General features: G+C 36.7%; 2 protein-coding genes across 14 annotated transcripts in view; both read right to left on the bottom strand.

Moving 5' to 3' along the window:
* Positions 1-1,097, bottom strand: part of SPIRE1 (spire type actin nucleation factor 1) — a 201,446-nt gene extending 200,349 nt beyond the window's left edge. The window contains exon 1 of one of the 9 annotated variants that reach the window (XM_045041860.1): positions 116-1,097. In XM_045041860.1, coding sequence (XP_044897795.1) covers positions 116-437 — 322 coding nt within the window. In that variant the 5' untranslated portion in view covers positions 438-1,097. The remainder of the gene's footprint in view (positions 1-115) is intronic. The other 8 variants (XM_045041861.1, XM_045041858.1, XM_023241727.2 and 5 more) reach the window with 8 other exon arrangements.
* Positions 1,098-3,239: 2,142 nt separating this feature from the next.
* The window catches only part of CEP76 (centrosomal protein 76), a 34,610-nt gene continuing 20,351 nt past the window's right edge, over positions 3,240-17,498 (bottom strand). For 4 of the 5 annotated variants that reach the window (XM_045041868.1, XM_045041864.1, XM_045041866.1 and 1 more), the window contains 2 exons: positions 17,146-17,363; positions 16,337-16,739 (listed from right to left, as the gene is read on the bottom strand). In XM_045041868.1, the coding sequence (XP_044897803.1) occupies positions 16,601-16,739; positions 17,146-17,363 (357 nt within the window). In that variant the 3' untranslated portion in view covers positions 16,337-16,600. Of the gene's footprint in view, positions 3,392-16,336; positions 16,740-17,145; positions 17,364-17,498 lie in introns of those variants that run through there. The other variant, XM_045041865.1, reaches the window with a different exon arrangement.

Raw genomic sequence — 17,498 nt, 5'->3', positions numbered from 1 at the left:
TCTCGTGGCGGGGGGGAGGGGGGGGGTCGCGGGGCGGAAGGACCAGGCCGGGGACTGCGAGGGAAAGGGGGTCGCGGCGGGGATTCTCCGCGGGGACGCAGGTCGGCGGCCTCACCCGCAGCGGGGGGCGGCTCTCCCGAGTCGCCGGGCGCCAGGGTGACGGCGCCGTCCCTCCAGACACGGATCTGCGCGGCTGAGCGCACGCGGTGGCGGGGCTGGCGGCGGCCGGCGTCCGCGGCACGCAGGGAGCCGCAGCACTGGTAGCACACGGCCCACGCCTGCTCCTCGTTGATGGGCTGGTTGTAGAGCCTCAGTATCTCCTCCAAGCTCAGCGCGTCCGGCGGGCCGCCCGCCGCCTCGGGGTCCGGCGGCCCCTCGCCACCCGCCGGCTCCGCCCGGGGCTCCCCGCCGCCCGCCGGGCCCGCCGGCTGAGCCATCCCGCGGGTCGGCGCTGCGCTCGGCCGCCGCGCCTTGTGCCGGCGTCTCTTCAGGTCCGGAGCATCGTCTCGGCGCGCCGCCGCCTCCTCATCCCCGGAACCGCCCCGCCCAACCTGGCCGCGCGCGCCGCCGCGGGGGACCAGGCAGGGAACGGGGCGAGGGCCCGGCGGCCGTGGGCGAGCGGAGCGCGGCGAGGGCGCCGCGGCCGTCCTGACCAGGCCGCCGCTGCCGCCGGCAGCCCGTAGCGACGCGATGGCGTCCGCCGGCCCCGCCCCGCGCCCGTCGCGCGCTCAGTGCCCGGGCTGCGGAGCCGCCCCTCTAGGGGTCCGCACGGCTGGGAGTGCCGGTGTGCGCTCCGCCGCCGCGCTGATCATTCCGACCGCAGCCATCCCCCGCCAAGCGGAGAGGCCGCTGGCGCTGGACCCCCCTGAAATTGGCTCGCCGGAAGTCTAATTAGGAACTCGAACCCAGCCTGGAGCGAATTCCTAATAAAGGTCTGTTGAACTGCTCCGGCACCGGCTCCCAGGCCGCCCCGCCTGCCCCCATCCACCGCAGGACCCCTCCCGCAGGGCGCTGATCCCGCGCCTCCTTCAAGCCTGCACGCGGTTTCTCTTGACCAGCCGACTTCGTACTGAGCCCGGCCTCGCTCCTTCGTCATGTCCCGGACCCGCCCTTGCTCTTTCTGGAGTAGCTGTCGCCATCAATATACCGTATAATTTATTTAGATGTATTGTTTATTGACTAGGTCCTCCCATGTTCATTGTAAGTCCCATGAGGATGGAGGCCTTTTATGGGTTTTGCTCACTGACTTCCCCAAGCGCGTAGATCAGGGCCTGGGATATAAACATTTTGTAAATAATTTGTAGACATTAATTTCGGCATCCTTCCGGATTCATTTTGTAACATTTCTAAAACTCCTCACTAAGTCTCCAATGATCACACCCATCATAGTGCAATTAACCCAGTAGATTCAGACAATGTGGAATTGATATCACAGTAGCAAAATTGAACTGAGGGCAATTAGCCATAGAATTAAAGAAATACTGTACTCCCGAGGGCCTTGCTGAATTCATTAAGTTACGCAATAAAACATAATTCTTAGATAAAACAATCACTCATTGGTAAATGAGTTTACTTGGTAACATTCCACTCTGAGGCTAGTCCTGTGTCAGAACTTGACAGAGTTGAAAGCATCAACCAAGTAAGAAATGTATACTAACTACCAATAAAACTTTTAAGGCAGTTTGTGATATTAGATCTCACACTCTTAACAATTGCATCTTGCAATAGAAATTACAGAGGTCTATTATTTATGCTTAAGATACCACATAGAGTAGTAGTGGGGAGAAGAGAGAAAATCAAAAGGATATTTTAAAAAAGAGTAAGGAATTAAAAGAGAGGGGAGAAAAAAGCTTCACCCTAGTCACCTTATGATAATTTCACTACAAGAGATAACAAAACCACCCTTAAGTAACATCACTTAATCATAGGTTCATAATTCCATTTGCAAAAATGTGCTATGTGTGCCAATGCCCTGAGAAGAAAGGTCTAATTCCTTATATAGATGTGGAAACAAAACCCCTTGATTTAAAAATGGGAGAACATTCCCAAAATTTGACATTTAAAAAGTTTAGATCCTGTGTGAATTTTGAAAATAGAGGGCTTTAAAACAGTCCCGACAATGCAGAAAACTAAATGGTCTACTTTTATGGACACCACCACCATCTCCTGGCTGTGTAAGATATTGCTGTCCTGTTTCACTCTGATAGCTACAGCCAACCAAGATCAATTACATTTTTGTTCTTATCTTTACTCCCCCCACAAAAGACAATTTAAGTGAATTAATGAATTGATGAATCCATGAGCCAGTCACTTGCTACTCCTGGCATAGGGCAATAAATAAATCTCCAAGTAAAGGTTAACAGTGAAGGGAAGAAGGGAGTGGAAGTGAGAGAAAAATCCAAATTTTACCTCAAATGTTAATATTAAAAGATGTGTTCTTTAAAATGACTCCACAACAGGATTTTTTGTCCTTTCCTAAGTGATAATTTTTAAGCATACAAATACATTTTGGTCACAGGAAGATTACATAAAATAGGTGTTGTGTGTGTGTTTTCTTTTTCCAGATACAAAATCATGACTGATATACTGTATTTCAAGTAACTTTCTGGCCTTTGTGAGTTTATATGGAATTAAGTTGAGGCAAGATGACAAGTAGAATGTTGTTTGATGTATGCGGGAAAAAAGGATAAATCTCCAAAATCTTAGCTATCTTCTATTATAAATCTCTTCATTATATAACCTGAACACTTGACACATTTTTATACAAAGACAGTATACTTCTACTTTTTATATGATTTTCAGAACCCTTTGAAATTTTGATAAGCCCCACATCCATCATCACAACATTCTGAGAAGGTGACAGCTGACAACTCAAAGACTATCAGAGGTCCATACATTCTCAGGGCTGAGGCAGTACTGTGGAATGATTTGGCACCTTCCCATTTTCTCATTTTCAATTCAAATTCAAAGATTCAGATACCTTCTTGTAAAGTATATTTTGTTCCAATTTCTGTCACTGATTTTATTTTTTTTTCTTGGCTTCACCACTTTAAAAAAATTGCTCTATGTAGTTAAAACGTCTGAACAATTCAAATCAACATGTAAATGTCTCTTTCAAAGTGCTGTGAGATCTGTGAAAAATAGTGGCAAGTATTACTCTGAATGATTTTAGTTTTCACTGATTTTGTTGCTGCATTTACTAAAAATGGAATTCTTGAAATTTTTAATCTTATATTTACTTATCATTTTTGCAGGATAAATGTACTTCATGCTTCACACTCTGGACATGCTGGGTGAGCTGCTATGAGTCTTTCAGGGAGCACAATCTGCCTGTGCAGCCCAAGCTTAATCCAGTCACTCCCAGACAACTGCTCCTAAGAGGCACATTCACCTAGAAAAGTGCACCAAAAAGGAAAAAATAGAACAGCATATTTTTTTCAGTGTTTATAACCTAAATTTTCGTTGCCCACAATTGTACTACTTTATAATTTTAAAAGTGAACATTTTATACTTTCAAAGTGCTTTCTTCAGTTACACAACTTGAAGGTCAGATATTATTATCCCTATCTTACAGAAGATAAAACATAGGACTAGTAAATGAAAGAGATGGGACTGGAATCCAGGCCTCCTGACCAGCTCAGCTCTTTCTGCTACTTACGTTGTCTCTCTACATTGGCACAGAGCAAGAAAAAAGTCCTCACACTTCATTCCTCACTCCACCAAGCAAGAGTAGTAAATAAAAAGCAGATGTTTTGAATTTGTACATCCCACTATGATCAACTAAACTTTTGCTATTTAAAACACTTTCAAAGAATAATGTGATACCCCATCTCCCTCCATTTGTCCTGGCATTAAGTTTCAGCATAGCGGTCATCTCCCGATAGTAATTATCTTCAAGGTGATCTATAATGACTCCATCCCCATCAGAGAATTGCAGATTATCACTCCTCTAAAGGAGGCTAATTCCATCAACAATCCTAAGTGCAGTTTGAAATGTGCGTCTTGTAATTTTGGTAATTAAACTGAATCAACCCAAAATCTTTAAAATTAGTCATGAAAACTAGCATGTGACCTTATACAGAGAACCAAAAGTATATAGACCAGATAAGAATACAACAAAATTGGTTTCTTCTGGTCTGTACTTGTAAAAGAATTAACTTTTTTCCCCAATGCCGAAGATAAATGTTCATTGAGAAACATTTAGAAAATTCCCATGAATACCATTTTCCTAAGTTGTATTCTAAACCAGTTGTTTGCCAGAACATATTCATTCCATAGCATCTAATGTATTCATAAATTTACCTATCCTACTTTGATGAGATCAAGTTACATACCCACTGATAAAAACTGAGGAGAAGTAGAGGAATGAGGTAAAATATCTCAACAGTAGCATATCAGTATGTTCATGAAGGATTTGGGGAACTACTCGGTCAAACAATAGTCATGTTTCACCTTATTAACGTGATTCTCCTTTGAAACAATTACTTTTAAACCAACAAGGAAAGATGGTCTTCTGATTCTGATAGTTAAGTGGAATCATTAGCTTCAATTAGTAAAGAAGATTCGATTTGGAAAAGACCTCATAGATCTAAATCTTAGCACAACCCATTATTTTACTTATAAAAATTTGAGTCTGCAGAGGTTAAGTGACTTACCGCAAATTACTGACAGTTGCCAAAAGTAAATATACTTCAAATATACTTCCTTTAACATAAGGTTTTTAGATCCTGTTTTTTACCCATATTACCTTACCTCTCATCAGATTTCAAGTTAGGATAAGCAGTAGCTTATTTCTCAATTCCAATGGAAAATTGAAAAGAACACAAGGCACAAAAATATCTTTATTTGATAGCAAAATTTTGATGTTCGACAACACTTGCTTGAAAATTGTAGAGTTCTCAATAAAACTTTTAAGAAACCAGAGTTTTAGGTTGTGTAAGTTAAAGAGAAATAATCCATTTTCAGACTGAAGTCATACTCTGTTGTTGTTTTTTTCATTGTGATAATGAAGTCATACTGATGAGGTAAAGCTAAAATATTTTTTCAAACCTCTATATTTAATTTTTGCTGAACTTTATACAAAAAAAAAAAAAAGTCCCTTTCTTATTGTTCAAAAGATTGTCTTTTTTCCCTAGTGTGCAGGTAGAAGTCTGGAGCTGCTCTTGGCCCTAGCATATTCTATATGACTCTGTGAAAGGTTCATTTCTCTTCCAAGGTTAATATGTAACTAGCACAAAATATGGCTTACCTTTAATTCAATTAAATAAGCAATGAATTAAGCCTTGCTTTGGTAATTTTTGTGGACAGGTATAGGTAGGGCAGGACTCCTTACATTTTAGCAGTGCTTTTCCCTCAGGTTTTTCCCCAAACTATTTTCTTAACCTGAATTCTTGTGTCCTCTTGATCCTTTCTTAATAGCCATTAATAGAGTACAATGTCTTTCTTTCTCTTATTTGCTATGCATGTTCATTCCTCATGAGAACTGGAAGTATAAACCTGGTTCCTACTTTTTGTCTAGTAATCATAATCCTTTCTAAGAGATGTTAGAAAAACATCATTGACATTAAAATTCATAAAGACATGACTCTTAGATCTCAACCTAAAACTATGACAATATTTTAAACAAACTTCCTAACACTTTGCTAAGTAATTATCATTTTTCAAGTGCAATACTGTCATAATGCCATTTGACATTTTCAGTTTTAACTAAATTATATAGTATTCATTTTTTTCTTTGTAGCAGAAGCAATTTTAATGTTGTAGGATTATAAAATTGGGCCAACTTTCCTCAGCTAAAACAGAGCACTAGAGCAAGCACCAAGATAATTTAGGCCAACTGTTCACAACTTTTATTCTGACCTAACACATAAGATAGAGGACATTTGTTTATACAACCTTCCTACAAGCATATCCAGGGATATTTAACATTCTCAGCCACCTAGCTATATACCTCCACTTATTTCTCTCCCACAGAGGAAAGCTTATCATTATGCGAAAATGAACATGACATCATTAAAAGCCCAATGGTGTAGCGTTAACCCCTTGAATTTGTCTTGTAAAGTAAATTAATACATTAATACTTAAAACTCTTTCAAAGCACCTAAAAATGTGTAAAATAACTAAGAAGAGTTTATGAAGTAACATATAGAAGTCTATTAAAAGATCACAAGAGATTATCTAATACAAAGCCATAAGTAACCTTGCCATTAAGTTTACCTGTGCAGTTCATGACACAAAAAGTAGCATTTTTCAGTGATTGACCAAATGACAAGAACCTCTTTTACATATATTTAAGAAAAAATATACTATATAAAGACATATTTCAAAAAGACTTTGGGTAATTCTGAAAATGTCTTTGAAAAAGAACCTAATATTGCCATGGAAATTTGCAAAGAAGTAACCTTTGAATTAATTTCTTCTACTATATTTAAAACAACTGCTACTGGTAATGTATAAGCTATTTAACCGATTCTTACTATCAGGTTTATTAAGAATTGAAGATTCCAACCTAACATCTTTGAACTAATCCAAAGACACTAGTTTTAGTAATACATTGCCAGAAAAAATTAATCAAGTTTCATTCAAAACATTATTTATAACTTTAGTTTAAAAAATTCCATATCTCACTGGAATTAAGGCAGTATAAAACTAAAATTGATTCTCATAAGTTAAGATGTATATGAGAAACCCTAGAGCAACTATCAAAAAATAAATAAAAATACAATGACAAAACGGTTAAAGACATTTAAATGCTACATTAGAAAATATTCACTTAATGCAAAAGCAAGCAGTAAAGGGGAAATAAAGGAATAAAAAAGGCATGAAACACAAAACAAAAAGTTAAATGGCAGACATTAAACCCAGCTATACCAATAAGAACATTAAATGTGAATGGATTTAACAATCCAGACAAAAGGCAGAGACTGTCAGATCGGGGAAAAAAATAAGATTTGACTATACACCATATACAAGGGATACACTTTAAACTGAAAGATATGAATTGATTAAAAGTTAAAGGATAGAAGAAGATATAATCATGTAAACAGCAACCACAAGAAAGTTATACTAATATCAGAAAAAGTAGACTTTAAAACAAAAATATTATTAGAGACAAGAGACAAAAAGGGACATTTTAAAAAGGACATATGCACATGACAATTACAATCATATATATCAAAGCGCCAAAATATATCAAACAAAACCTGAAAGGAATGTAGGGAGAAATAAAAACTCAGCAGCAATAGTTGGAGGACTTTAGGGACACTTGGGTGGCTCAGTTGGTTAAGCATCCAACTCTTAATTTCACCACAAGTCATGATCTCATGGTTTGTGAGTTCAAGCGCCACATCAAACTGTTAGTGCTGAGCCTGCTTGGGATTCTCTCTCTCCCTCTCTCTCAAAATAAATAAATAAATAAAAAATAGTTGGAAGATTTCAATACTCTTCTTTCATTAATGACTGAACAACTAGAATAAACCATTAATGGATACATAAACAAGGATATATTTGAACACTATAAACAACCAGACCTAACAGACATCTATAGAACCCAGCAACAGAATATACTTTTTTTCTTAATGCACATGTGAACATTCTCCAGGATAAATATGTGAAGCCACAAAACAAACCTCAATAAATGTAAGAGGATAGAAATAATACAAAGTATGTCCCCTGGCCACAATACAATGAAATTAGAAATCAATAGCAGGAGAAAAAATTGGTTAACTCACAAACATATGGAAATTAACACACTCCTAAATAGCCAATGGGTCAAAGAAGAAATCAAAAGAGACCTCAGAAAATACTTTGATATGGATGAAAATGAAAAAAAAATACCAAAATTAATGAGATGCATATGAAGGAGTGCTTACAGGAAAATTTATAGCTGTAAATGACTATATTAAGAAGAAAGATCTCAAATCAATAACCTAACCTTCCACATTAAGATACCAGAAAAAGAAATACAACTAAACCTAAAGCAAGAAGGACAGAAATAATAAAGATCAGGGTAGAAATGAATGAAAAAGGAATAGAAAAACAACAAAGAAAAATCAGTGACACCAAACCCTAGTTCTTTGTTATGATCAACAAAATTGGAAAAAAAAAAAAGAGAGAGAGAAGACTCCCATTAGTAGGATCAGAAATGAAAGAGGGGGCCGCCTGGGTGGCTCAGTAGGTTGGGCATCCGACTTCAGCTCAGGTCATGATCTCACCGTCCATAGGTTCAAGCCCCACATCAGACTCTGTGCTGACAGCTCGGAGCCTGCTTTGGATTCTGTGTCTCCCTCTCTCTCTGCCCCTCCCCCGCTCAAGCTCTGTCTCTGTCTCTCTCAAAAATAAATAAACATTAAAAAAAAATTTTTTTTAAGAAATGAAAGAGAATCATCACCACTGGCCTTATAAATATAAAAAGGATTATGAAGAAATACCATGAACAACTGTACACCAAAATTAGATAACTTAGATGAAATGGATAAATTCCTGTAAAGACACAAACTATCAAAACTGCCTCAAGAAGAAACAGACAATCTGGATAGACCTATAACAAGTGAAGCAATTGAGTTTAGAATCAAAAAACTACTCACAAAGCCCAGGACCAGATGGTTTCTGAATTCTACCAATTAAAGTGAAAACTGAATCAACTTTGCACAAACTCTTCCAAAAAACAGAAGTGAGGAACACTTCCCAATTCATTTTATGAGACCAGGATTATCCTGATATCAAAATCAGACAAAAGATATTACAAGAAAAGTAAATTACAAACCAGTATCTCTTATGAATACAGATCAAAAAAATCCTCATCAAAATACTAGCAAACTGAACACATAGCAGCATTTAAAAAGAATTATACACCATGACCAAGTACAATTTATCCTAGAATTTCGAAGTTGGTTTAACATTTGAAAATCAAGTCATGTACTACATTATATCAATAAATAAGAAACAAAAATCACATGATCATCTCATTAGATGTAGAAAGAGCATCTGACAAAAATCCAACACCCTTTCATAATAAAAATAAAAACAACTAGGAGTGAGATGGGAACTTCCTCAACCTGATGAAGGGTATCTATGATAAGTTAACATCATAGTTAATGGTGAGTTATTTCTCCCTAACATCATGAACAAGACAAGAATATCCGCTCTCATCACATCTCTTCAACACTGTGTTGGAGGTACTAGCCAGAGCAATTAGGTAAATGAATGAATGAACGAATGAATGAATAAATGTCATCTAGGTTGGAAATGCAGAAGTAAAACTACTTCTATTTGCAGGTGTCATAATCGTGTATAAAGAAAATCCTAGGGAATCCACTAAAAAAACTATTGGAATTACTAAATGAGGTCAGCAAGCTTGCATGATACAAGATGAATCTACAAAAATCAATTATATTTTTAATCACTTGCAATGAACAAACATGAAACTAAGAAAACATTTACAATAGCCATCAAAAAGATAAAATGGGAATAAATTTAACAAAAGTACAAAACTTATACTCTGAAAACTACAAAACATTGTTGAGAAAAATTAAAGATTTAAAATAAATGGGAAAACAAGCCATGCTCATAAATCAAAAGACTTAACATTGTTAAGATGGCTACACTCCTCAAGGGGCACCTGGCTGGCTCACTTCGTAAAACATCCAACTCTTGATCTCAGGATTGTGAGTTAAAGTCCCATGTTGGGGCTTTTAGGGGAGAAAAAAAATGCCAATACTGCCCAAAGCGATCCACAAATTCAAGGCAATCCCTCTTATAATTCTGGTGTCTGATCTTGCCATTTTCAATGATGTAGATGGAGCTAGAATATATTATGCTAAGTGAAATAAGTCAATCAGAGAAAGACAAATACCATGATTTCATTCATATGTGGAATTTAAGAATCAAAACAGATTAACATATGGGAAGAGGGTGGGAAGAGAAGAGAGGGAAACAAACCACAAAAGACTTAATGACAGAGAACAAACTAAGGGGTTGACAGAGGGAGGGAGGTAGGGAGATGGGCTAGATGAGTGATGAGCACTAAGGAGGGCACTTGTGATAAGCATTGGGTGTTGTATGTAAGTGATGGATGAATCACTGAATTCTACTCCTGAAACAAACAAACTTCTGGTTGTTTCATAGAAACTGACAAGCTGATTCCAAAATTCATATGGAATTGCAAAGGACTCAGAATAGCCAAAACAATCTTGAAAAAGAACAAAGTGGAGGACTCTCACACTTTCCAAATTCATTTTCTTTAAAAAAAATTTTTTTTTATGTTTTTATTTTTGAGAGAGAGACAGAGTGTGAGTGGGAGAGGGGCAAGAGAGAGAGAGGGAGACACAGAATCTGAAGCAGGATCCAGGCTCTGAGCTGTCAGCACAGAGCCCGACACAGGGCTCAAACACATGAACCGTCAGATCATGCCCTGAGCCGAAGTCAGACGCTTAACCGACTAAGCCACCCATGCACTCATTTTCTTTTGAATTAAGCGCTACACCCAACATGGGGCTTGAAGTCACAACCCCAAGATCAAGAGTCACATGCTCCACCAACTGAGCCAGCCAGGCACCCCTCATACTTTCCAATTTCAAAACATACAACAAAGCAATGATAGATGATCAAAATGTGGTAGAGGAACAATAAAAAGAGTGGCACAATAACAATAGAGAATCATGACTCTCTATTCCTACATCTTTTGTCAACTAACAAGGTTGTCAAGATCATTCAATGGGGATAGAATAGTCTTTTCAACAAATGGTGAAGAAATACCTCAATATTTATATGCAAAAGAATGAAGAATGTTACCTGACAACATACACAAAACTTAACTGAAAAGGGATCAAAGACCTAAGAGCTAACACCATAAAACTCTTAGAAGAAAACAGGGGTAAATCTTCATCATCTTAGATTTGGCAATGGATTCTTAGATATGACAATAAAAGCAAGAGCAACAACAACAAAACAGATAAATTGGCCTTTGTCAAATTGATAACTTTAGTACTTCAAAGACACAATCAAGAAGACAACCCATAGAATGGAAGAAAACATAGACAAATCATACTATCTGATAGGAGACTTGAATTTAAAATAAATAAAAGACTCTTACAACTCAATAATAAAAAGACAACCCAACTTAAAAATGGGCAATGGATCTAAATAGACATTTCTTCAAGGAAGATATACAAATGGCCAACAAACACGTGAAAAAAAAATGCTCAGCATCATTAGAGATCAGGGAAATGCAAGTAAAAACCACAGGGAGATACCACTTCACACACCCTAGGATGACTAGAATCAGAAAGTCAGGTAATAACAAGGTGTTGGCAAGAATGTGAAGAAATCAGAACCTTCATCCACTGCTGGTGGGATTGGAAAGTGGTGCAGTTGCTTTGAAAATCTATTTGGCATTTCACTAAAATGTTAATTATTATATTAACCCAGCAATTCCTCTCATAGGTATATATATATACTCAAAAGAAATGACGCATGCCCACACAAAACCTTGGACATGAATGTTTATAGCAGCATTATTTAGCCAAAAGATGGAAACAACCAAAATGTCTATTCATTGACAAATAGATACACAAATATGATGTAACTATGCAAGGGAAAATTTGCCCAAAAAAGGAATGACATGATACATGCTACAACATGGATAAATCTTATACATTATGCTAAGTGAAAGAAGCCAGTCACAAAAGACCATATATGATTCCATTCATAAGAAAATCCAGAATAGGGAAATCTACATAGAAAGTAGATTACTGGTTGCTTAGGGCTAGGAGGCAAAGAGGGGAGATAGAGTAATAGTTAAAGGGTACAGTGTTTCTTTTTGAGGTGGTAAAATGTTCTAAAATTGATTGATAATGGTTGCACATCTCTCTGACTGTATGCAAACCACCGAACTATATACTTTTTTTGAATTATATACTTTAAAATGGTTAATTGTATAGTAGGCAAGTTATATTAATAAAGCTGTTAAAAATTAGTGATAAAATCTGTTTGCTTATGTTCAAATCAAATAGATTTAACTTCTGACAATCATCTTACAGTTTTGTACTACTATTGCTCCCATTCCCTCACTGGACACTTTGTACAAGGAAAAGATTTTGTAAAAGTTCAGTAACAAGTAGCCAGTTAAACAACTAATTTGTAAATAAATGGATTTCAGAATTAAAACAGACTGAATAGGACTGAAATATTTTCTAGATGCATGTTAGTGGGCACTACTCTTATATGTCAATTTAGTGAATCTCTTAAGTATACAAATAGTTGAATTCTACACCACAAGGAATCTCAAGCAGCTCACTGCCCCTGTAAGGGCTTCAGCTTCCCTAGGCCAGACTCCCTGAAAGGTAATTCTGGCCTCATCTGTCATTGAGCTGATACCCCAAATATCACCGCAATTTTTTATAGGTTATGTGATAAGTATCATAAAGACTGGTGCCTTCCATGTCCCTGTCTTGGGTAGAACCACTAAAATGAAAATTTTCCATACTATGTGGGTTACTTGGTCATATCCAGAAATGCCATCCCCAGAGGAAAAAAAAACTCACATTGTACAGAGATATAGCAAAAAGAAGCAAACTCAAAGTCAGAACTTGGCTCTAGAACTGATCTATTAGAAATACTATCTTTAGACCGTGAACTTCACTTCTCTAGATCTCCATTTCATTACTATATAAATTAAGTGGACTAGAAGACCTAAGATTCTGTTCAAGTCCAAAATCCTGTAATTCAAAACCGTGAAATATTAAATCACATGTAAAAATAGCATAAGTATAATGGTAGTTAAAACTGTATAGATGCAAAAACAAACAAACAAAAAAAATAGCTACCTTCAAAAACACTAGGAAACATCTGTTTTTGGAGTATTAGTACAAGTCTAAATTCCATAGAATCAGAGAAAGAAATCTTTCCTGAGAGTATATGTGAATTAACAACCAGCTAATAACCTCCTCTACCTTCCCTTCTAGTATCCATGACTATTTCAACACTGGTGCATGTAGTGAATTCACAAACCAAATAAAGGTCCAATGTAATTACAAGGCCTATGCCAACCAAATCTCAGAAAATATTAAACATTTAATACCCACACTTAAATGCATTGATGACTGTAAGTGAACTTGTGTTTTAAATGTAGAATATGCTATAAACAATATAGAATATGCTATAAACAATAAACAATAGGTTCTTCAAAATTAGATGACTTCCAGTTTATATGTTTGACTATTTTGTTTTTAATATTTTATAAAGGCTTTGGCTAATCCCAAATTATTTTTCAACTGCCAACAGCTTGAAAACAATGCTACTTTTTCATTGGTTTAAAAGTTAAGAGCACGTTAAAAAAGGGGCGCCTGGGTGGCTCAGTCAGTTAAGCGTCTGACTTCAGCTCAGGCCATGATCTCACTGCTTGTGAGTTCGAGCCCCGCATCAGGCTCTGTGCTGACAGCTCGGAGCCTGGAGCCTGCTTCAGATTCTGTGGCTCCTTCTCTCTCTCTCTGCCCCTCCCCCACTCACACTGTGTCCCTCAAAAAATAAATATTAAAAAAAAAAAAAGCATGTTAAAAAAACAGATCATCTGGGGCGCCTGGGTGGCGCAGTCGGTTAAGCGTCCGACTTCAGCCAGGTCACGATCTCGCGGTCCGTGAGTTCGAGCCCCGTGTCGGGCTCTGGGCTGATGGCTCAGAGCCTGGAGCCTGTTTCCGATTCTGTGTCTCCCTCTCTCTCTGCCCCTCCCTCGTTCATGCTCTGTCTCTCTCTGTCCCCCCAAAAAAATAAATAAACGTTGAAAAAAAAATTAAAAAAAACAAAAACAAAACCAGATCATCTAATTCCTGTACTTATCTCCATTAAATAGAAAGTATGAAATTATTATCTGAACTGTAGTCTAACCTTAACTATGTTCCTGTTTAGTACAGCATGAAATCAGAAGTATAAATGGGTTAGTTTAAACAATCGATGGTTTGTAACTAATGTATTCTGATGGTCAGCTATATGGCATAGAATAGTACTTTAATAGCAACAGTCTTTTCAAATATAAAGGCTACTTTTTTTGGTTCAAACCTTGTCTTTGTTAAAAGTAGAAAACTGGGTTTCAAATACATGTACTTTCCAGAACTGCCAGGTTGTCAATGTGTTTTTGCAGATATCAAAAAATGTATACCTCAATACAAGAAAAAAATTTAACAGCACTTGGAGTGTTTACTTGGTTGGAACTAAATTTAATAACTTTTATTCAACAGGTTCATGCTAGAGTAATGAACTTTCTAGGTTTCTGATAATCTTCTACTAAATAAATACACCTATGTATTATACACACACACATATATATGTATAGGGAACTGTACTAGCGTACATATTGTCTAAAAGAACATATTAAAGACATTATATAAAAAATTTTACATTTTTAATAGGAAAACAACTTTATGACAGCTAAATAGACAAGATATATTTAATTTTTAAAAAAGAAAAATTGTTAGTAGTAAGAGAATTCTAGTGATAAATGCACTGAAATAATCTTTTGAAATAAACCACCTTTACAGAAAATCATTAATGCCAGACTCTATTAAAGTGCATAAAAAGGAAATTTATTTCAGAATTTATACCAAAGGTGCATTATGGATACATGTGTTACTCTGGTACAGTAAGGCAGGAAGCCCAGCCTTAATGATAATATAGCCTTCATCCTAACATAGTCTGCCTCTTAGTATGTGCCTCATAAATAGTTTGTTCCAAAAGGTGAAAATTACAAGCGATTTTCTCTATTGATAGCTTTATGAGTAATTTTGACAACAGAATAAAAAAGTCTTAATTCTTATTTTTCTAATTCTCTAAAGTCATGTCAGTCTCACAAGAAATATCTGATTATTGTTTTCAAAGAAAACTGAGAAGAGGGTATTTTCAGACTTTTTAAGCAAGCTAAATCATAAATACCATATATAAAAATAAAAGGTAAATTTTAGGCTATCTCTAGATTTTAATTTTTTTAAAAAACATTAAATCATTTTATTTGCAATGGTGAGGTAAAGTGATGAAAAGAAAAACTTGCACAGGTGCTTTCTTAAGAAGACCAATGGATAAAGCAACTGAATCAAGAACTGTGCACAGAGGTGCTGAATGGACAGTCATAGCTACCACATCATGCAGTTTATTACAAAAAGTGAAACTGCTATAGCTTTTTTAATGTTCACTGTTGCTCTCTTAAAACCTTGCTCAATTTTAGGGGCACCTGGGTGGCTCAGTCAGTTAAGCATCTAACTTCGGTTCAGATCATGATCTTGCAGTTGATGAGTTCAAGCCCCACGCTGGGCTCTGTGCTGACAGCTCAGAGGCTAGAGCCTGCTTTGGATTCTGTGTCTCCCTCTCTCTGCCCCTCCCCTGCTTGCACTGTATCTCTCAAAAATAAATAAACATTAAAAAAAATTATATATTAAAAAAAAGGCTTGCTCGATTTTAAAACAAGTATCAGAAGGAAGTCCCTTACATATGCTTATTTTTCAGTGGCCTCACATAATGATTCTCCCATTTAGAGTAGTTACACATACACTGATGTTTTTATCACAATGAAAAAAGGGAAGAAAGAAAAACAAATGTGGGTTTATAAGACGGAATCCATGAAGAGGCTAATAATGGATCCTTTGACTACAGAAAATCAACAACAGACTGCAAATATTAATTATAGAAAACAAGGGCACCTGGGTGGCTCAGTTGGTTAAGTGTCCGACTTTGGCTCAGGTCATGATCACAGAGATCATGAGTTTGAGCCCCGCATCGGGCTCTGTGCTGACAACTCAGAGCCTGGAGCCTGCTTGTTCTCTGCCCTCTCTCTCTCTGCCCCTCCCCTGCTTGCACTCTGTCTCTCTTAAAAAAATAAATTAAAAAAAATTAATTATAGAAAACACTTTATCAGTATCATAAAAAAAGAGTATGATAAATTTTTTCTAAAATACTCAATTCATTTTTATGATGATTCAATCAAATACTTATAAATTATTCATGTACTTTTCTGTGAGTTTTTTTATTATTAATATTTATGTTTTCGGGTATTAGTTTTTCCTGCTCTTGCATCGAAGTCCTCCCATAAATCCCTGGAAAGTCATAAATATCCCTATAGCCATGGGTAAACCACTAAAGTGATAATTCATCAAGATGTATTTTCACCTAATAAATAAATCTGTTGTGAGGTTAATTTCTATTTATATAAAATAATCCCATTTAAGCTATGAAAAAAAATGTTCCATATTGACTTTACTATGGCTCAAACCCTCAGACAAATAAGTATCTCTCTGATTGCCTGTTAATGCAAAGAAAACTGGGTAAATTTTATATTCATATTTAAACTACTGAATACCTGTAAACAAAGTAGCATTTATTAAAATAAACACTTAATTTATGCTAAATTCCACTCAGATTTATACAAGTTTTTCATTCTTAATTTTTAAATACATACATGATTTTTTTCAAACATTTTCAGTCAGGTATATACAATAGTAAAATATGACATCCAAGCCAGAATGTGATTTTTAAAATAATGAACCTCTAAAACAGCTAGTAATGTACAATGTGTAAAATTCCAATAAAACACAGGTATATTCTTACAGAAATGTTAGTCCTATAATACTGAGCGATATTTACAAGCAAACATGATCCAAACAGCACATGCAGATTCAGGGTAAGTAAACACTCGGACACGAACTGCCAGTCGCACCTGGTCTCCACGGCAACAGATTATTTCTTCACAGAAAGGAGACCTACAGAAGAAAGAAGATTTATTCAATTAAGAAGTGAACATAGGTTTTACTTTTTTCCAAGTAAGTCAGCATTTAAAATAATTTTTAAAAATCCTGTCTCTGCTACCAACAGCCCTGTAATTTTGGTTAAGCTATCCGAATTATAGAACATTTCCTCACAGTGTATAAATTTAAAAAATTACACTAGAAAAGATCAGAAATCTTCAACTAATATTGCACCAAAATCAATGGGAAAATTATCCAACTGCCTAGAGCTACATTTCAGACTCACAATCTGTGGCAAGGAAAATAAATCATTATAAAATTTCATTATGTGATTCTAAAATCATTCCTAAAAAACCAGACTAACAGATTGCTTAAACTGCTAAGCCAATAATAACATTTATGAATTCGAAAATTCATTCACCGAAGACATGTGGCAAATGCACGCCTTGCATTTCTATATACAAAATGTATTGGGAACCCTTTAAATGTGTGACCATCAGGTACAGCCCTCCTTATGGCATCTTGAAATTCTTCATTGCCTGCAGATATACTTGTTGTACGCTCAAATTCATAAGAAGCCAAAGCTGGTGATAAGAGATAGGAAAGCTGGTCTTCCCAAACAGTGGTGAGACCAAGATCCTATAGCAATCAAAAGACAAAAGAAAAAAAGAAAAGGTGAAATACACTAATATTTTAGAAACCAACTGTTAAGTGTTGACTATTTTAACATATGCCAAGAGAAAATTCTTAAAACCTGTCATAATTTTTTAAACT

This window comes from Felis catus, chromosome D3 (genome assembly GCF_018350175.1).
Source record: "Felis catus isolate Fca126 chromosome D3, F.catus_Fca126_mat1.0, whole genome shotgun sequence".
Lineage (NCBI taxonomy): Eukaryota > Metazoa > Chordata > Mammalia > Carnivora > Felidae > Felis > Felis catus.
The sequence above is the reverse complement of the archived record's forward strand: the minus strand, read 5'-3'. Positions and strand labels throughout refer to the sequence as shown.